At 39.9% G+C, this 22992-nt stretch overlaps 1 protein-coding gene across 1 annotated transcript in view; it reads right to left on the bottom strand.

The window, feature by feature from the left end:
• septin12 (septin 12) overlaps positions 1-17719 on the bottom strand; it is a 102154-nt gene extending 84435 nt beyond the window's left edge. The window contains exon 1 of the mRNA XM_030409389.1: positions 17557-17719. Within this exon, the coding sequence (XP_030265249.1) occupies positions 17557-17611 (55 nt within the window). The 5' untranslated portion in view covers positions 17612-17719. The remainder of the gene's footprint in view (positions 1-17556) is intronic.
• Positions 17720-22992: the final 5273 nt, after the last annotated feature.

Here is a 22992-nt window from a genome sequence, read left to right on the forward strand (position 1 = left end):
AGTAATGTAACTAGTATTGTAACTAATTACTTTCTTCAGAGAGTAATCATGTAATGTAAGGCATTACTATTTTTGAGAGTAATGTGTAATGTGTAATATATAACTTCTTTGAGTAACGAGCCCCAACACTGTCCAACTGTAGCATTTAGCCCTGCTAAATAGCATACCCTAATTCTGACTGATCTACTCTGCCTGTGATTTGACGGTCCTGCCTCTTACACAGTAGGTGATGCATGCAAGGCCTAGAGTGATTCTCCACATCCACAGATGGAAAAAAAAAAACATTTTAATCTGGTGCACAAGTACACAATGAATGAATACACATGACACATTGTGTTACAGTCCATAGTGATTTTGGTCATACATGCTGTTGGTCTGATTTCCAGCTTAGTTGATTGGCTACCACAACATGACACCAGGTTGCATTTCTCCAAAATTTGAGTCCGTTTTGGCTTTAGCTTTGCAGCTTTTTTTTCTGGCACTTGCTGTGATCCACTGCAGCCTAAATGCATTATTCTCATTCAAATGAATGTAAAGAACTGCATTTTTGCAGCAGTGCAAGATTTGGTCTAAATGCAGCTGGGTTATTTTTTGTCTTTACTTAAGCAACTTTTCTTTAATGATTACAAATCTGGTGCCATTAGATTGCTGCTAGATGGCTATGTTAATGCATGCACATGCCTCCATTCTGTGAAGCAAGTGGAGAATAGGGCTGGGTGTTGTTAAGAACCACACGATTCAATTAGATTTCGATTCTTTAGGTCGCAATTCGATTCAATATCGATTCGATTCAATATTGACTTAAATGCTTTGATATCGATTCAGTAATAAGTAGTAACAAACAAATAATTTTTGAATTGAAAAAAGTCATCTTAAATTATAAATCTTTCCTCTAGGAAGTTCTAGTTCGAATTGAAATGTAAACAAAGGTACTCGATGTGTTTAGTTATAAAACAGTGCAACCATAGTTAAGCTGAGAAAGTGCCATTGTTTCTGGGACTGCATGGTACATTTTTGTCTGACATAAACAGTCTGGCTAGACACGAGGGGTAAACGTTGACACTGACTCCCCCTCTCTCCCCGGAGGACAGCGCTACTCGCGGGCACACGGTGCAGCGACCAGGGTGAGACCAGCTGCGCTGGGAGTTTACAGTCTCAAAGAGAATTCACATTTTGTGAATTTTGGGAATGACTACATCCACCTTTTTTCAAGACATTTTGAATAGTAGACTTTACAATACTGGGGTTATTCAAAGTGCCCACTCTTAATTTTACTAGATGTTCCTGCATCCTCAATCAACTGTGCCAGTGAAGAAGGCGCACAGCGCTGCTGGCTTACTAATAGGGCCACATGCGAAGTTTGCAGATGTATAGCTAAATCTATCCATTGAAACATCATTTTTTCAGTAGATATAGTAGCTAGAACAAGATTGAGCAAGCTAAGTATTTTTGTGTTTATATTTGTGGTATTTTTTGAAGTGTGGGGAAATCCCACTATCTTTAGAAAGCTCAAGGCTGTCTTGACAAAATAGAAATTGTCTCTGTTGCTAGGTCATTTTAAGGGTCAGGCTCCTTCGTGGAGTCTACTGGCAGGATGGATTGTTTACCAGTTATTAGTCAGACCCCATATATTTTGTGAGAAATATGGGGAAATAAAAAAAGATTGTGAGATAAAACCCACAAAAAGTTTGTTTTTATTATTTTGAGTGAATTGCCCCACGACCTGAGAACATTTTGAATATCTCTTAGACATCAAAACTAGCTAATAACAAGTGAACAAAATAATGGTGAACAAGAGGCAGAGGTTGTGAACCAGACACAAAACCAGTTGCTTGTCAACTGCAAATAAGCCTCAAAGAATCAAAACACTTTGCCTTGGCAATCTACGAGAGAACACAAAGAGAGGTATTCTATAATGTTTTCACACATTATGATAATATCCAGGAAAACTCTGACATCTATTTTTTTTCATGGCCTTTTCATGGCTTTATATCACAGGACAGCTGAAGAGTGACAGGAAAGTGGATGAGAGACAGGCATCTGTCCATGGGGCACATGCTGTAACAGCTGAGCTATTGGAGATATCTGCTGACATCATAAAAACTACTTCATCTTCATCAGTTTGCTTCTTCTTAACTTAATTTTTAAAAGGTGTCTCCATCTCCCATTAAAGCTGTAGTCTGTAACATTTTTTGTTTCATGACTAAAATTGTCATTATGTGTAAAAATCCACTCTGTGGCTCCACCCAGTGACCCTAATTAGATTTGCAAGAATCCACCGCTCCCGGGCGAACACAACCAATCAGAGCAAAGGGGAGTGTCTGACAAGTGTCAATTGCTGTCGTTCATACACTGCTGGCAGCCCCCCTCCCTCACGCAGCGCGCAACCGACAGTGCCCCTCCCCCACGCAGGCGTGGTGACTGCTCTCACCTAGCCAGATACACTCATGCCCAAATGTAAACAATGGCGGAGAACAGACAACAACAACAGAGCCGAAAAATGCCCCACCATTGCCCATGTCAAAGAGAAGAAATACAAACACTGATGAAGAAAAGCTGCGTAAAAACAAAGAATTGGACCAAGCCAGAGAAAAAACAAGGATAAATATCGGAATCATTTCAGAGGTGGAGGGAGCTGCTGTAAGGACTCAAGAGCGACGCAGATTTCGCCACTTTTCTGCTGGACAAGTAAGGACAGCTGCTTGATATATGTTGGTATACAGCTTGTAGGTAAATCTAGCTTGTTAGCTTGTATGCTAACCCCAGTGTTTAGCTTTGTTTTTATGGCTAGTTTGTGTTCAGTACGCTCTGAACTGGTTGAAATGGTTTAGAGAAATAACGTCACTCATGCTTCAGAGAAAAAATGTTGCACCGGGTAATGATAAGCTGGTAACTTCATCTACGGCAATGTGAGGAATATTGTTTGTTACTCGGGATATATACAGTGATCGGCATGAGGCATTCATTATTGTAATTTAGTTGTACTGATCAGAAATAGAACAATCATGGCTTATGTTTTTGTTATTTTGAATGCAACATCTTGGTTATCTGGCTTTCTCTGTTACTGTCGTTACAAGCCTTCTCGTGCTTGGCAGGCTCCTCTGTGGGGAGGGGCTTTGAAGGCAGGGCTGCAGAGCAGCAGAGAAAAAGAAGGAGGGACCTGGGAGCTCTGCTCATTCAAATACTCTGGCTCAAGTCCAGACTCCAGACTGCAGCTTTAAGCGCCATTTTTTTCTTTAAGCAGGCAAAAAACACCTTCAAGCAGGCATAAAACTTTTTCATGAAACTGATACTTATACCTAGAAATATGCATTAAAATATGGTGATGTAACTACGGCTAATGTAGTAAATGCTTAATGTGTGGATGAATATACCTTACAGTATGTGCATGTGACCTTGTCTCTGCTCAGAAGAACAAATTAAATCTCTTTCTCTCCTGAATAATCTTTGCCAGTTGCCTTTGTATGAAAACAGTGTCTGCTTCCTCTGTTTCACACACGCACGCACACACACACACACACACACACACGCACACACACACACACACACACATACACATACACATACACACACACACACACACTCACACACACACACTTCCTTTAAGCTGCAAACACAAAGGGTGGATTGAGGTCAAAGCTGGAGTCAGGGCATCCAGTTGGGTTTTGTGTTACAAAGCCAACCACGGCAACGTGACACACCATGAGAGCGAGTGAGTGGGTGGATCGTAGGAGAAGGGGAATATAATTATACCTTAGTTCCAAAGTGAAAGCTGAGATGTCATCCAGAGTCAGAGTGAAATTTGCATCTCTATATCTTCCTGATACAACTGGTCACATGGGGAAACTATTTGATATGTTTTTTTAAAGATATTTTGTTTATCATGTCAGCAGTTGAATGCTTATCCTATTCTTCCCCTAATATAATACTAATACACTAAATACAATAAGTAAGTTATTTTGTTTTTGCGTAAAACTATGTCAACTTAAAACTAAATTTTAAGAGCACAATTAATTATGTCCATTATTTAATCAATGTGGTGTCAAAATAGCTGTTCACTACTCTATAATGAACTGTATTACTGCTTGATCACATCGAGGCAACCAGATTACGGTACATGAGCGCGCATATTTACAGGTATAGAGTGAGAAATGCAATGAGAGACAACTCCCCAAACAGCCACTGACTGTGTCTTAATTTCCCTACTTACATGCTGTTTAGTTTACTAAAATAGAATGCATATTAGTATTTCTGAAAACACTGGTATGAAACCAACAGTATGTGAACTGCATACTGTCTATGTAGAAACAGTACTGTATGCTTTCTTTGATTCCTGAGTCAGCAGCAAGGAATTCACAATAACATGGTAAGGGTGGCTAGCATCGCTAAGCTATGTACTACAGCTTTATTGGCTTACACGGTGGCTTTGGTAGTGTCTTTCTTTTGGCCGTTTTTGGGCTGTTGCGACAAAAACACCAAATCTCTTCGGCCTCTCTCCCAGTCTTCTGCTGCTTTTCTTCACGGTCACCCATCCTCTGGAGCCGCTCTTTGCTGCAAGAGGGTCTCTTGGCTTGTTAGAGAGAGTGCACAGACAGCGGCAGCCACTGGTCTGCCACCCACCCTGTCTGCTCTCCCTTACAAGACTGGAAACACTCATAATCCACTATGTAAGCTCTGCCCGGCTGGCAACACATACAGACAACACATTAACACCATATAACAACTTCACATACAGCTAGGAAACAGCATGCTAGTTAACATATTGTCTCTGTAGTGTGACTAAACAGTAAATGTTTTGTGGCCCACTGACCTCCCTCCTTCCTCTGGTTGTACACCAAACTACCAGGACGTCTAAGGGGGTGTGGCACCAATGGACAGAAAAGAATAGGCACTTGGCAGAGGGCACAGATTCCAACCATCTCGCATCCTCTTGTTGTCCAGCACACTAATATTACCAGAGCCATGAAAATCTCTGTCAACGTAATGGACGCATTATTATTATTTACCATTATTATTTCATAACTGTGTGTTCAATGGTTATATGGCGTTAATGGGTTGTGCTTGTGTTTAGTTTGTACAGCATGCAGCAGCGGTGGAACTGATACAGCACATTATAAACTCTAATTGCCTTGGGAATCACACCAACCACTTAGGCTTACGCAGCTGCAGTGTCTCTAGGCTAGTTAGGTCAAATGGACAAGCCAGGTAGAGCCGCAGCAGGGCAGCCAGCCTGTCCGCTCTCCTTGATGACAAAGACAAAGATGACCAAGAGACACCCTTGCAGCAAAGGGCGGCTCCAGAGAATGAGTGTACCCAAGAGGAGTAGCAGAAGACCGAAAGAAAGGCTAAAGACATGGATGCGTAAACCTACAGCTCATAAAATGCAATAGACATTACCGAAGCTACTGTGTGAGTTAATAGTTTACGTCAAGCACAGAGAATACAACCAGTAAAGCAGAAACCATTACAGGCGGATATCAGCTTTACAAGAATGTAATGTATGCATGAATATATGGATGGATAAACCAAAAAGAAATTGCCTGGTGCATTGGCAATCACCAGTGCAATACCATGAATACCCACTGTACAGAACCTGCACAGTACAAAACCGTAGACAAACAGTTGATAAGAGAGACTGGGTGGTGACATGACTCTTAGTCTTACTGAATGAATTAGTTCTGGGGAAATGTACATTATCCTACATTATCACGTGAAACAATACAGGAAATTCTCAGGGACCAGCACTCCCCAATATTGCTTAGGTTTTTATTTGATTGTGCTGGCAATGGAAATCATTTGAATACTGGCTTTCATCTGAAAAAGTATGATACATTACAGTTATGTAGATTTCATAGAATTGGCAGCCACTGTTTGCTGTTAAAACACTGTTGAGTAATCACCATTTCTGTGAGACTACAAGGTGAAGCAGGTGAAGACATTGAGATGTTAAGATAGAGGTTTGGTGGCCAAAAGTCAACTCAAAATGGTCTCTGTACAATAGGTCATTATTACTGGGAGCTGATAGCTTTCAGACCCTTCCGTAGCAGATACACAAGGCTTCTCTTTTTGCCGGATGCCGAGCATGGCGCATCAATTCAGCCAAATTCAGCACAAAGAAACAACAACATAACAATCAGTTCCCTTTCAGGATAAATCACTTGAGAGACGGATTCAAGCACTTCTTCTAATCTTTCAGTTGGGAACACAAACCTGTTTGTTGCTGTGTTTCTAACACATGTGATTGTGTAATTATTGAAGAGCTCATTGGTCTCACCTAGTGTTGCACGGTAAACCGATACTAGAAAGGTACCGCGGTACCCAGCCGTTAAAAACAATACTTTTTCACGTTTTATGAGTATTGGTACTTTATGAACTTAGTGCAACAGCGGGGTAGTGTGTCTGTGTGTGCAGCTTCTCTCTGCTTCCTCACTGCCTGCAGACAGAGTGGGCGTGGTTTCACTGTGACAGACAGTCACAGAGCAGAGCAAGATAGACATGGCTGAAAGTGGCATGAGTGCTCCTGCCGACTGTCCTAGGCTTGTTGAAGAAACAGATGCACGAAGCGAAATATGGAAATATTTTCGCTTACGTTGCCGACAGTAAGGGCAAGCCCACAGAAACCACAAAGCCCATCTGTAAACGATGCTTTAAATCCGTGATGACCAAGGGAGACAACATGTCCAACTCAGCGAAACATCTAGTGACAGACGTGCAAACTTGTTCAAAGAGTTTAAAGAGCTGCATGTTAGCGATAGATAACGTTAAATATCCCCCGGATGTAAGTCCAGTGAGTTTTTTTCACCATCAGATTTGCAGGAGACAGTCAGGGGTAAAGCTAACTGTTTAACAGTCCGATGTGGTTCCACACATCTCGGTATGCAAACACAACGTTCACACTGGTAACATGAACTTCACCATAACATGCGCTGGTGTCACGTATGCTGATCAACAACACCACTTAATTATCTATTTTAAGTCAATCAGTACTAGTAATATAATCATAGCATGTACATTTTTGTCAATAATTTATAATATATATTGTAATTTATATTATTAGAAAATGGTCTGATTAGAGCACAGACCTCCACCAGGTCTGGGCCATTTGTGTTGTACTTTAGTGCACTAATGTAGTTTGCAGGCTAATAATCCAGGGTTTGAATTTTATCAACATGAAATGCAAATTGCAAAATTCCCCTTTGTGGGACGAATAAAGTATTATCGTATTTTATGAATGCCAGACTTACAGTTAATGTCATTTATGTTCATTATTTTTATGCTGAATAAAATTGTAGTTAATGTGCAGTTAATTTTTTCCTACTACAAGCACTGAGCTTTTAATGGAAAATCAGGTTATTTAATAATCTCTGAGAGCAAACAAGACAAATGACCAAAACAAGAAGACACTTGTGGTCTTGGATACAGAGATGCTTGTAACCACATTAGCAGCTAAGTTAAACAGCTGCATAATCATTTCATTGTTGTTCTAACAGGTTAAGTAGGTATAAAGCTCAGCAGCTTTTACATACATTTTTTATTTTTTTTATTTTGACTTTTTAAGTTTAAGTGTTTTTAATAAAAAGAAATAAATCGTTTTAAGTTTCACATTCTGTCAACTAATATTTTATTCCATTACTTTTGATGATGTTTTAGTTTTCCGCCGTGGTATCGTTTCAGTATCGGTATCGAGATATTTGAGGCAGGTATCGTATCGAAGTCATAATTTTGGTATCATGACAACACTAGTCACTAGAGCTGGTAGATGTTGACAGTCGGGGGAGCATTGAACAAAACCATAGTGGAGCCATTCCACAAAGCACATGCAACCAGTGGAATTCCTATGTTAGGCTCTGGGAAAATTGTGATGGCAATTTTGACAGGTTATGGACTAAAGTAAGACGTGATTAAATGAAACAAAACAAAAAAACATCAATAAAGAAAATAATTGACAATCAGCTAAGCTTTGCAAACACACACCTAATGTTTTTCAGTTCATACCTGAGCAGCTACTGGCTCACAGCCTCTGTTGGATCCATGCAAACTGGGGAAGGGTGTCTGTGTGTGTGTGTGTGTGTGTGTGTGTGTGTCTGTGTGTGTGTGTGTGGCTCGGTGTGTTGAGGCTACAAGTGTGAACCTGCCCCCCTGCAAAAGATAAGGAGTCCTGGTATCAGGTAATTGCTGGCACCTTGTCAGAAGCTGGGAAAATAATTATGGTAGTGTTTGGCTCCACTCCCTCTAGTCTCATAGTTGTGCTGACCCTAATCCCTTTTTACACAATGCCTCCTCAATCTGATAAAGAGATGCTCAAACACTCTCCCTCTATGTGTGTGTGTGTGTGTGTGTGTGTGTCTGTGTGTGTGTGTGTGTCTCCATCTTTCTCTCTGTCTCTCGCTCTCTCTCTCTCTCTCTCTCACACACACACACACACAGATAGATATGAGTGTCTCAGTGCATTTGATTTGATTTCAGTGCTTGTTTCCTTTATAAACTGTTTTGCATGTGCACATTCCCCTCATTGTGTGCTTCATATTCCTCTAAATCATCAATGGAAGTAAAATGCATTATAATAAGATGTAACTAGAACTGCATATAAATACATTTACGATCACTTGTTGGAATAATTGGATTTAAATATATGCGCAAGGCTTAATTCGGACATAATATGGCATTCCCATTATTAGTTGTAGGGTTCAGTGCGGTAGTACAGGAGTGTCATTCTATGACCCGTTTGCATGACATCCTGTTGTGAACTCTAACCCATGTCGATTGGTTTGCTGAAAAGAAGCAGCTGCTCTGTTCCTATGCTACTTGCTGATCCTACAAATTACTGTTTGTTCACATCAACAGACAAAAAATAAAAGTAAACAGCCAGAATACATGGCAGATCATTATGGTGGATTATATATTGGGCACAGGCCAAACTTAGCCTGATTAGGAGTTAAAAATAATGCAACATAAAGTCATGTCTGTTGTGTCCCCCCTGTTGCATTTAACCATGCAACTAGTGCATCTTTGAATGACCTGTCCAATTCTACCGCTACAGTGATTGTCCACAGTCCATAAATGAACAGGTGAAAACTGGTGCAAACTGAGGGAGTACACGACACAATACCTGCGATTTTCATGCTAGTCTAATCACCAGTTTACTGGCCACCACAATCTGACATTGGGCTGCATTTCTCCAAAAGTTCAGTATGTCTGTTAAATGATTGAAAAGATACCTAGCTCCGTGCTTTTGGGTTTCTTTGTTTCCTTTATCCCAGTGTAACAAACTTGTACCCAACTGTGACTTCTGTGACTTCTCCATTACACTCATATATTGGTCTGTGTGGTGTGCACATTTATAGCTTTGCAAAAGTAAAAACCACAAATAAAAAAAAAGTTAGAGATGTTTCAGAGATGTTACAGTGCCACGGATGATGACACTGGCATACACACGTGCCAGTCAGTTCTAATTTAATAAATGATGTGCATGTCTGAAATGGGTGAATGTCCCTTCCTGCTCTGAAGTCTGTAAACACTGGCAAGTGAAGAGCTGCAGCTGTTGATGTTCTTGGCAAAAAGCCAGAACCCTAGAAGAAGGAAAAATCGATGCAGTGCACATGTGTGTAGGTGTGTTTATGTTCATGTACTTCACTAAATGTTCTTACTACAAAAAAAAGCTGAGAAGAACATGAACCTTATCTGCTGTTGATTCCACAAACTGTGGAGGTAAAATTAAGTGCAATGGATTCTTTTTCCAAGGAAAAACACGCTTACTTTAAAAGCTTTGAGCTGAAGTTGAATTCATATGGAATAATAAAACTATGAACAAAGTTCTCTGAATGTACTCTGAAATTCATTTTTGGGTTATTTATTGGTTATTTGGGTCCACTGTTAGTTCTAATAGATGTCCTGACTAACATTATAGTAGGGATCTTTACACATTTACCAACAAAATGAAGAATGAATGAACCCGTGAAGGTGTGAAACTGTAAGTTAATATATGCCGCTGATAGACAGGCCCAAAAACTACAATAATAAAAATAACATGCATTTTGAATACCTCCTCAGAGTTTAGTTATATGTTCATATGTTGGATTATTATCTATAACCTAAATGATTCAGGTAATGTCATAATGAAGTAATTGTTTCATAGTAAGTTCTACATCATCACGTCTACATTGCAATGAATTGTGGGTAAAATATGAGAGGGCCAAATAAAAAGGTAACATGTCATTCTCACACAGACCAAGACAACAACATGCTTACAAAACAATGCATTTTACTTACTTAAACTGCATTATCTCAGCTATCAATAAAGGTTCATGTTGCATTTCCATATGAATGAATTGTTCGGCGTGAGTTCGCCATATTTTTTTAGAATGCAGTACCTTTGAGGTTATTCTGGAGAATATTCTGGTTGTTTTGGATTGTTGCAACAATAGTAATTTGCATAAAGCAAGAATATTTTCCCACATGCATGTTGAAAAGAGTATTAAAACTTCAAAAATATCCGTTTGAGGTACATTTAGAACAGATAAAATGTGTGTGATTAATTTGCGATTAATGAGACCTGTCAATCATTAAGAGATTATTTTATAGAACAGAAAGGGTAGCCTTTTTTACCCTCAGTTTGGAAAATGTAACAAAATGTTAGTTTTTTTAATCGGTTCCCAGTTGCAAGAGGCAGGTAATTATTGGTATCAGTTAAAAAATCCACATCGCAGAACCAATCAGAATGAACCTTTCTTTGATATCAGTGATAGAGAAGGTTGACACATTAAATGATAGTGTAAAACTTTTCAAACGGCTGGTTGGATACAGTGAAGAAAGCAATTTCTCTGTCTTCAACAAAACCAACCATTCTAATGAGTAACCAGCTATGGACCAGTGAGATATGTAGAAGTTTTTGAATTAGTTAGCACTGGGAGGACAGTAGGGATGAGGACACACTACAAGGGGACTCTGAGTCTGGGCATGTCCATGACCAACCCCCCTGCCCCCTTGCCTGCACATTCCATACAGGTAGAACTCCCGAACAGAGAGGACGGCATTGACATACACAAACACACACACACACACACACACACACACACACACACACACTGTACAGACAGTCACTCTTTCTCTCAGCCACACATGCACAAACACTCACAATTTAACAAACACATTAAAACAACTTCCACTTACTAAAAGCACGTCTGGAAAACACATTCCACACAGCCGTTTGCTATGTCATAACATTGAAAATAACAGTGCCCGAGGACTCATAAACATGCAAACACACACACACACACACACACACACACACACACACACACAGATAATTGGCCACTATTTGCTATTACTATTTTCATGGCTCAAATATGATCCCACTGATGGGATCTAATAGGGAAGCAGATGTAAACAAAATGGAGATTTGCATGATGCAACATCTTGCGGTAGTAACCAGTAGCATTGAGAAAAAAACAAGGCAGAACGTTAAAGGAGTCTGGATGAGTGGGGAGACATGGTCAACACAGTTTTTCTATTCTTAAGTTAGAACTAGAGTGGATATTTTAAGTTCTTGTCAACAGTAATATGCTAGCTAATGTTAGTCTCAAGGGCTACAATGTGTACTGTTGCTTGGCAGCACCGTCAACTGCTCCGAGGTGACGTTCTCATTGGTTGTTGTACACTGGCTCGGAGAGTGCTGATACTGATGTAATGATCCTGATTTTAAATCTTAAATATCAAACAAGTTTGATATTATCATGGTGGCCCTGGTGGGTCTGTGTACAGTTCAGAAGGCTGATGCCCGGATCTGTAAACCCTGATCATCTGTGCTGAACAACATGTTTTGAATATTAACATTTGAATTGAAAATAACAGTAAAATATAGTTAAGAATTTTTTTTCTTTCTTCCAGGTTATGGGACCATCCTATTAGGACAAATATTACATGAATCTTTCTTTCAGTGTTTCTTTTATTTTTGTATTTATATTTCTTATCGAATGAATTTTTTCAATTGCTTCCAAGAAAACAGGTGTGCTAAGAGAACATTATAAATTCAAACTAAATGGACTATTTAGTTCATTTGCAATGACGGTCTTCTGACTCGAGCCCTCATATTTTCCGTGCAGTAATGTGTTTGGCTTTGCTCTCTCATTGGTTCTTCAGAGCTGATCCAGAGTGTCTTAAGACCCTGACAACTCCAGACATGTCTGACTAAAAGGCAGTCTGTGCTGATGTCCTGCCAAATACATTATGGAAGAATGGCTTGGCAGCAAGCCACATCCAGTGGTGCTACCTGTGTGTGTGTGTGTGTGTGTGTGTGTGTGTGTGTGTGTGTGTGTGTGTGTGTGTGTCTGATCACAGGCTAAGGACAGAGAGGGATTAAAGCTGATTATGTGGAAACATTATTTGTGAGATTGGATGAAAGCGTGTGGGCGCAAGTGTTTGTGTGTTAATGTGATCTAGAACCTGATTTTCTCTCTATTATTTCATTTTGTGTTCATAACAGAATGCTGCCTGCCATTGGACAGAGAAAGCACACTGGTGTTTTACTGGTGCTCCCCTCTGCCAGTACAGGCTGGGATGGAAGAGGTGGACATACTTTGTTCGTGACAAGGGGTGCTATATCAAAAACAAAGACTGTGTGTGTGTGTGTGTGTGTGTGTGTGTGTGTGTGTGTGTGTGTGTGTGTGTGTGTGTGTGTGTGGTCACTGGGTCAGTAAGTCATGGGACCCTCTCTGATCTTTGCAGGGTTCGTGCCCTTGTGGAGTGCAGTACCAGGATGTGAATGACAGTGCTGGGAGGGGCAGCTCTTAGTACCCCTGACCTCCTCTAACCTCCCATGTCCTAAAGCCCTCCTGTCACTCCCTCTAATTAAGTATAAACCTTCGACTGCTGATTCACACACGTCACTCTAATGTTTGTCCTTTAAAGACAGAATTCCAAGTTGAATACCAATTTTACACAGCGCGTATACGATTTTTAAAGGGGTAAAGCTGCTAGAACTAGGCGTTTGACTTGTTTCATTTTGCCAGTGGATGAGTTCGCCTCTTTGTTTTTTTTTGTGTTTATTTTATCTAGAGTGACATGTTCATAATCATGAATGGACTAGAAAAACAGAGAACAGTAGAAAGCAGCAGATCATATACCTCATGAGACTGCATCCAAAAGATGTTAAAACTTGCTTTGTAAAGTCTTAATCTATAAGATTCTGAATTTCAAATATCATTTGAGCTGATGATGGAAGTAGCTAAAATATCAGACATGTCAGTTTTTTCGCATCTCTGTTGAAAGTGGCACCTCCACAGTACCAATCAGGCCGCTGGTAAACCTTGTGTAGTAACACGAAAGCCATTTATTGTGGTTACTTTTAGCGGTGTCTCTTTCAAACACAGTGCTTACTGAATGATTTTTTTTGGCATGGTTGGAAAAATGTTAAGAAGCCAGCATCCTTAACTCCAACACAAGACATTGCAATGCACCGGACAACAGGTGAAAACGAGCGCATCCACTCAGGTGTTGTTTTTCATCACAGCTGATCAGAGCAGTGGCAAATACACCTGTTACTACAGTATAGTCATTTGACAGAGGAGTAATTGTAAACTAATTTTTATTTATTTCTTAATTCAAAGAATTTACTGATTCGTTCATTTTGCTTTTGTTATTGACTGATTACTTAGCTACTTGGTTTTTAAAGTTAAAGGGCACTGACTATCCTAGGTGATTGTTAGAAATGTCAAATGGGCAACAGTTGTGCAAAAGCAGCGTCAGTGGTGGTCTGTGACTGAAGGCTTCACTAATTTGTTTAGAGGCACAGATCAACATCTGTCTAAACAGAAGAATGTAGAAGGAAAGTAAGAATGAAAGGAGGATGGGAGGCTTTTGTTGTAATGTCCCTGTAGGCTCCCAGGACAGGATGGATCCCCCTGTTGAAGAGCAAAGTCTATTCATTCTGACATTCTCTCTCACTGTCCTCACACTGAAGATACATTGGTAATAAGTACTTACAGATCCTCTTCGATGTTGTTATTTTGAACTACTTTTTTCCCAATCTTTTGCCTGATGTGATTTCAAAGATGTTTGAAAGTACAGTGTTTCTAGAAAAATGTAATGAATCCCACTGACAGCAGCTGTATCCTGTGATTGATTGTACTGAAATTCCATGTAAGTGATGACAGAGACAGGGGGACAGGAAGCTTGCTTTGTAACAGTGCTGGCAAACAGAAATACACGGACACAAACAGATCATATTTCATCCATGTCCACACTGTAACATGAGACCAGGCTTTTAAGGTATTCACCGTTTTCACAAAGTTGTCTGGGCAACTAGTGTGTCAGGAAACTGCAGCATTGTATTATAAAAGGGAGGTGTGTCTGATATTTTCGATTCAACACATTTAGTAGGGGTTGACAAAATATGGCCCTCAAGGCATTTTTCTGCCTTCAAAGAGAACCAAATCTGAAGTCTGCGCGTATTCTGGTTATTGTAAGAACGCTCAGGGACAGCTGGTCGAGGATGCCAGCCCTATCTGCAGGAGCTACAAGAGGAGGGGCGGCAACACATCCAATTTACTCATTTACGCAACCATCACCCTCAACTGTTCAGCGAATGCAAGGTAAGCTAATGTATGTGTAGGTCGAGTTTTATCTGTCTAATTTGCTGTTGTCACTAATGTAAACTGACCAGATAGTGGTATAACTGAACAAAGTTGATCCGTGATTTGGCACGTTATCTGAACCACTTAATAATTGTAGATTTCACTTTTTAAAGTCGACCTAATAATTCCCCAAATATTGATGCAGAGCTGCAGTGAGGAGGATTTGAAATAAACACATACTGGGTGGACTGAGTTAGTGAACGCAAACTGACTGAGATGACTGACTTTCATCTCAGCTCTGTTCACCGGAGCAGCGTCTACCTGTGGCTCAGCAGCCATTTGACCAATCAGATTGACCGTGTCCATTGACAACAGACGAGCAAGCAGACAGAGAGACAGCCAGCCAATAAACATAAGTAACATCAGAAATATATAATACTTGTGTATTATTTGTAGAATACAGTATATATAGGGAATAATATAAAATTGTGAATATAACAAGTGTCTAGATAGAGATAAGAGCCAAAATAGAGTATTCATAATTAATTTATTCCTTTTTGTTTTGGTCTTGTTTTGAAAAATTATCCAATCTGTTTCTCACAAAAGTGATATGATCTAAATTGTGAGTTTTGTGATCTGTTGGTTGCACCCTTAGTATTATGTAACTATGACAGTAATAATTAATAATGACATGTTCTATTAATTTTTTTCACAGAGAGGGTCTGCTGGCCAATCGAGTGCTACTGCCAATACATCTCACTCTACTGTATTTAAGGTTTATTTTGCACAGTTTTGACACGTTCTTTTATACTTATTTAATGTTGATTTTGCAGTGTTTTGTTAAGGTTTTGGATTTTAACTATTTTAATATATAATAAATCTATTTGAATATAAATCTTGGTGAAATTATTTCAGTTAATAAGTGTATCAGTGTTTTTTCAACATTTCGAAGACTTTTTTAAAAATACCGCGGTATACCGATAACTGTGATAATTTTGGTCACTATTACCGCGGTGTGAAATTTTCATACCGTTACATCCCTAATCACACTAAGCAAAAGGCCAAAACCAAGTGTAAAAATATATTCTTTTGTGCACCTACTAATGACAATTACTCTTTCATGTTTGTCCATGTCTACTGAAACAGCACAGAAGTGTTTGCAGTCCCTTAACAACCACCTCACCTTGCAAGATGTCAGAATGAAAATTCTCCATGAATGAAACCTGTGTTGCTGGTTACAAAAAGGATCTTATTTTTAACTAAATGGGTCGATCTCCGCAGGAGTCTGCAATATATAAATGGCCGTAACTTGACGTTTGAAGTTGCCCCAAAGGATTTTGTTGAAGCCATTGAAGCTATGTCTTAGCTGCCTGCTGAGGCAATCTACTGGACCAATTCAGAAACTTTCGGCAATATGAATCATTTACACACCCTGTAAATATAGGGTCCAGGTTTAAAAAATATAGATATTCATTAAAAAACAGATATGTGGGTAAAAATGTGTGTATAATGGTCAATCTATCGACATCAGAAATTTTACTCCTGAATATTTATCAGTACCAGCCCCAAAAAACAGTCTTTATTGATTTTTGTTGTTTTTGAGTGTTTATTTTTTTATAGTAGTTTTCTCTATTTAAACATTCATGTCTTGGATATACTTAACCAAAAGACGTCTGAGGGATCACCATGCCGAGCATGAATATACCATTAGACACCATACAACATAGAACTAGGAATACCATTATCCTATGGCTAGAGACTTCAGTGAACATCATGATGGTAATGATTCCTTGTTGCACACAGAGGGGCAGTAAATGAAAACTCAACCAAAGGCAAACTGTTTGGATTCATAGACTAAATGCGTTGAAGAATCCTGGTCTCAATGACGACATAGATTTTACATGTTTTCTCTCATCTTTATTTTCTATAAATGCTTCCCCCTTTTTATTTCAGCCTTTAGGGGGAGTATGTGATGTATATTGGGTGTCTATTTTGTATGCTGAAAGCATTTAAACTTTTTCAAATGTTGTAAGCATATCTAACTTTTCTGTCATCTCATCTCTTGTTATTTCATTGCTTCATTAACTCAACTAACTTGAATCACAGTGGCATTTTTACTGGTTGCATGTTAAATGATTTAGCCTCAACAATACACGTCCTTCCTTGTTTCATGATATTTTCTTTTTTGGAATGCCTGGATTGTCTTTGGAATCACCCTTTTCTCCTGTTTTCCAAGAACATCCGATTGACACATTTTTTTTTAACCTACATTTTGTAAAACGGAGCAACTAGTCATCTTCTCTCTCTTGTCATATTTTTCTCTTTTGGAAAGTGGGAATACACTTTTATGGAAAATGATCAAACATGCAACCAGAAACGACCAGGAGAGCACAGACAGTCCTCTTACCTTTCTAGGCTCTTTTACACCAGACTCTGGTAATGACACTGTAAGTCTCATTCAGAGGCACACAAAACCTCTTATGGTGATTCTTTCTTGACATGAAAATAAAATGCTCATGCAACAGGAGAGTAGGGTGGGTAAAACAACATTTGATCTCTTCAAAGTTTGATGTGTGATGTGCTGTTTAATCAGAATCAGATCTATTTACGTTGATTATTGATCCATGTAGCATTCATCTTCAATCAGGCTTTGAAAATTAGGTCTTATCTTTTCCACTAGGCTATAGTTTTTTAGACACAATCATCAGATTTGTTGGCTATCTGTTTGCTTCCAAACGACCAAACGATCTGGTACAGGCCATTTCATCTTTCTAAAACATGTATATATTAGGGAAACAACTTAACAACAAAAGTATCGTCATTTCAAACTATTGTATTCAGCCCTGGTGCAGAATCAACGTTTCTATATTCATTTCTTTCATTCTTCTTCAACACGACCTGGAGGGGCTGCCGACCCAGCTTTGGTTTTACTACGTGCCAACAAAACAGGCTGCAGTAAAGTCATTCAATATCACAGTCTACATACCTTCAAAGTCTGAAAGAATCCCTTCGAGGTGGTCATTCACGGAAAGTTCCGACATCCTGTCTGAGTGCAGGGGGCTCCGTGATTTCGCTTTCAGTCAAATAATGACAACTGTAGCTATCCTTCAGGAGAGCAACTGGTGCCGGATTGCGCTCTGGCTCTGATGATCTGCTGTGCCTGTCCGAGCGGAGTGCGGTGCATGGATGAGTCTGTGGCCCAGCCCCCCTCCTCGAATATCTGCAGCCAGGACCCGGGGGGGACAGGGGGCGGGGACGGACGGCTGATGGGCGGAGACGCATGCAACACCTGGAAAAAATACTCCGTTAAATTTCTCTTCTCTTGGCTTTTTTTCTTCCCTTTCTAGATTGGCCGAGAAGCCTTTCTTTCCAAGCATGTTGAAAAAGACTGTAGTAAAGGACGTACTGTATGCCAACACTCGAAGAACAAACACACACAAGTTATGTTGAAGTCAGTAGACCAAGAATAAAAGTAGTATTAGAAGATATAACTTGCAGGGTAAAGTTCCCCCTCAGGTTCACTTTAAAAATCAGGCATCCACATGTAGGCCTGAGAGAAACGTCACAGTCTTCCAGCAGTATATCGGCTGATCCTCATATCTATGAGTGCTTTTTTTTTTTTTGTTAAACTGGGGAGCCTTTTGGTCCATAAGAGGACTCATTCCAAGATTTCTTCTGGTTTTATACTCTATGTTACAATCTCCAAGACTTTACTTGTTCACATTAGGGCCCACTATAAGGCCAATAATTTGTATTAATTTAAAAATATTCTTGCAAGATACTCTAATATTAAAGCTGAAGTTCCATTTACACAGAATTTATTGAGCACCTTTTTCTTGGATGCTACACTGTAAACCATCTTATTTAAAGTAAATCATCTTTTATTCAGTGTTGGGGAAGCTACTTAAGCAATATTACCCGAGATGGTGTGCTTTAACGTCATTTGAGCACGACAGTGCAAGCAGCACTGAAGATTATACAACTAATACCAACAAACATAACGCATTAATAACGTGTTAATAACGCGTTAACGCAACATCCTCTTAATGCTGCGATTAACACTAGGTATTTTTTAGAAAAGAAACGCGCATTGTATGATTTACAGCCGTTGAAGGCACCTGTAGACTTGATTGAGGGTGGCAGAAGAATAAGAAAGGGAATCAGAAGAAGAAGAAGCAGGGTTGGCGTTTCGGGAAAAACACGGTGGACTAAAAAGCGAAAGCGAAAGGAAATGGAGAAAGGACTTATGAATGGCATATTCACTTTCAAAACACTGCCAGATGGTTCGGTCGATAGGACAAAAGTTATCTACACGTACTGTCGACATGAAATGAGTTACCATCGAAGTACGTCGAGTCTCAAATATCATTTGCAAGTCAAACACATGGCAGATGCAGAGAGAGCACCGCCAAAAGCAGACATCACCATGTTTTGATCCCATTTAGGGTAAGGGGATATTTTTTGAGCCTTTTATTCTCCTGCATGATTTAAAATGTTGAATAAACATTTTCATAAAGCAAGCATATTTGCCCAACCCTAACCCTTTCTTATGTTGTCAAAAGTATTAAGAACATGAAAAAAATACATTAAGGTACATTTAGAACAGAAAAAAAATGTGCCAAAAAAATTGCGTTTAATTTGTGATTAATCACGAGTTAACTATGGACAAAATGCGATTAATCACAAAAAATTAATCGTTTGACAACCCTAATCAAAATATATCCATGTTGATGGACAATCTGCTCGCAAATTTTTGCGAGTGTGTGTCGCGTTTCCATGGAAACACATGGGGTCTGACTAATAACTGAAACAAAATCAGTCACATCAGTAGTATCATATGTGTAATGGAACGTAGTTTACCACTACAGCAAATAATCCATCCCTTAGTAATGACCTAGCAACAGAAAGGATTTTCTAGTCCCAGATGAGTGAACTCTGAGCTGACGTTAATGTTTAATCACGGTCTCGGAATTTCCCGAACTACTGTAAAATACCAAATAATAGCCAGGGCGTTTATTTGTTTCAATCACTTAACAGACCAGGCGTTTATTTGGGACCAGGCGTTTATTTAGGACAGGCGTGTTTAATTCCTTTCTCTCATTGGAGGAAACGATTTATCCAACCAGCACTCGTGGCAAACTCCTCATCTCTGCCGTGCCCGTTTGCTGATAACCCATTTCCGCATATTTATCTCAAGCTCCTCGCTAGGTCCTCCATCTCTTCTTAAATGAACATTTAATCTGTCCGACTCTGAGACCTGTGTATTATCATCCTCCACCATCTGTACCTCCTCTTCCCCTGCCACAAAGCTGACTTTGTGAAACTAGAGTTTTAGCGAAAATAAGTCTTTTCTTTGTTTGACCTCCCTTATGTCTCATTCCATGTGTGCATTTTTAGAACATAATAGTGATTCGCTCCCTTTACATAAAATATTCATTAAAATAAATGTTAAAAATAGCTGTAGTTTTACACAAGACTCTGCAGAAATATAGACATTGGAATGTGTAACAATTTAAAATATAGTTTTAAGGAATATTTGCTCAAATACTCAACATAGCTTTCAAGAGATGTGTGTTAATGTAGTGCACTGGGCTAGGTGTGCCAAGTGTTTTATTTACCTGTTTCACTGCACGCGTCCCAAGACATGGCTATTGGGGGAATAACCATGTTACTGAACAGTTCCATTAATATCTTGTTTATTATTGAACTAATAATTATTGTCAATATAAGTCTCATTGTAGATATTACATTTCACTAGGTAAAACAAATGAATACATCTATTGTTTATTCTTTAGTGTCTTGAGTGACAAAGTGCTATAGTTCAGTCTCATTCAATGTAGAGGCATCTGAACATCTGGACTCCCAAAGCAGCTTTCCAACACTTCTGGAGGGAATCAGAATGTGTTTAAATTAAGGTAGCACACTAAAACCCGACAAAAGGACACACACACACCCACACACACACACACCAGCTTCTGTGCAGATCATGAAAAGCCACTGTGACATTAATCCTCTCTGGTTCAGAGCCACAGGGCTAATGAGACATCCTCAACCCCAGTTCTTACAGAAGGGTGGGTATGATAGAGAGAAAGCAAAACAACTTGAAAACTGAGAACAATTGAATAAGATTAAAGAATTATGAGGTGTACCTTTGCAGACATGATTCTGGAAGGACGGTTATTTGGATATGAGCAAATAACCGTATGGCCGATATGGCTTTGGCTCTGTGTTTCTCTTCTGTGTGTGTGTGCGTGCGAGCTCCCTCTCTCGCTCTCTTCCTGTTACAGACTTGATTGTTCCAGACGGTGCATCTGTGTTTGTATATGCATACATGAATATCACTTATTTGTGTGTGTGTGTGCGTGTGTGTGTGTGTGTGTGTGTGTTTGCTTGTGCTCTGACTTGTCTGAAGGAATATTTGACAGTGCATGTTGTCTGCAAAGAAATGTGAGGGCCAAAGACCTATTTAAAACCCATTTCTAATGTCATGACATGGCGGTGAGTCTGACATTTTTTTTGACATGGCTTGTGTCACCAATTTTGTTTGAGATTTTCATGAACAAAGCCTCAAAGAGCCGAGGGATGTAAAAACGTAGATGGTTGAATTCACCAGGTGTCCTCACGCTGTCCCTTCTGTGCACACTAGGATGTTTTGCAGCCATAAATGAAGTGGTGGGGATCACTGCCCCTTGGGAGCTTCTGTTTGAGGTACGTTCAACTTGGAAGCCTCAGGTCCAACTTGGAAGCCTCAAAGGAAGATCCCAGACAATAATGAGATTATATATCCAAATTGGTGTGGGAACTGAACTGCGTCTGCATAGAGAAGCATTTCTCTAACAGTGAACATAATACACTCCTTTTTCATCTCATGCTGTGAAAAGTTCTTCACATGACAAAGACGGCAAATAACAAAACATAAACTCCTTCCCCTTCAGAGACCTCTGGTTGATGTAAAACAAGCTGCTGCACTATGGATGTTGGATGTTGGTAGTTAGTTGATTACGTGACAGGCCTATTAATAAATTAATTTAATGTGTTAAATTTAAGGGACCACTGCTCCTAACCGGTTTATACAAGGCTTAGACTCCAGAGTCTAGATTTGGTCAGTGAGACACATGGAAAATACATGTAATCTTAAATTATCAGTGAGGAGACACTAGGTGACACTAGGCCCCCCACAGTTAACACTGCACCTTCATGCATCAGAGTGTTTGCCAGTTGGCCCAAAGGGTACTCACACCACCTGACAGAGCTCCTTGCTCTGACGCTTCGTGAACATTGCATTGTAAGGCTTTGGGTATTCCCTTGCTGCTGGCTGGTGGCATCTGGGTGCCACTGCTCTGTCTTGGCTGTAAATATTCATCCATGGCTCCTGATCCCGTGTCCTGTATCTCTCGGTTTCGTCTTGATCCAACATGGAATTTCCTCTTCTCAGCTCTCCTCCCGTCAGTCTCTTTAGTCTCTATGTCAATCTCCTCTGCCTTTTCCACCTCTGCACACTCATAGCACACCTCATAGCAATTTATACAAACTTAAACAACTATGTGGCCATAAAATTAAAACTTCTGGGATTTGCCCCTGCATCCATCTTCAGTTTTTGCTGACTGCCAGTTTCGTTCTTTGGACTGCAGCTTACTTTACTGGTTGTTTCTATACCTGCCTGCCTTGGTGTTTTCTATAATCAGGTCCTCTTTTGCCAAGCTAACCAGTACGAACTGACCCAATATTGATCCATCTCATGGAAAAGACTGCTATCAAGGCTTTTGGACTTTCCGGAAAAAATTCATCATGAACCTCAAGAAAAGCCTCCTGCCAACTCCAGCTCCAGTGTCAGTAAGGCAACAGCCTGCTAGCCTTTTGCCTGTCATCTCTTGTTTAGCAAGCCACCCAGTGTTTCCCTTATATGCACCTTGCAGCAGCGGACCACCACTGCTGAAATATGACCGCCGCTGCTGATTTAAAAAAAAAAAAAATTAACAAGGGGAGAGGAAAGGTGGAGAGTGGGCTCAGTCTTGTCAATTTAGAAACACACACCTATCACACACCTATTTGATATGACTTATGAAAATAAATCAAGAACCACAGTGGGCCACCCATAGAGACTATGAAGCCTGTTACACTATTTCTTACAGCTGTTAGAATAATGAACTTTAATATAGAAATTTCGGCTGCCAGTATCCATGGCTCTATTGTCATATTATGCTTGGCAACTATCATTGTCATTGTCCGTTACTGGTTGATTCAGGTGATGCGCCGCGCTAAACTCTGCTATTCTGTGCCGTGCCTTGCCGTGCTGCGCTGTGCTGTCTTTCAGCATACACCAAAACGGAGGTAACGTTAGCGCCAGGTTTGGAGGAGGTGCAACCAGTGGCGGTCCTTCCTACAGGCAACATAGGCGGTTGCCTAGGGCACCACCTAGTGA

The sequence above is a fragment of the Sparus aurata genome, chromosome 24, assembly GCF_900880675.1.
Source record: "Sparus aurata chromosome 24, fSpaAur1.1, whole genome shotgun sequence".
NCBI classification, from domain to species: Eukaryota; Metazoa; Chordata; class Actinopteri; order Spariformes; family Sparidae; genus Sparus; species Sparus aurata.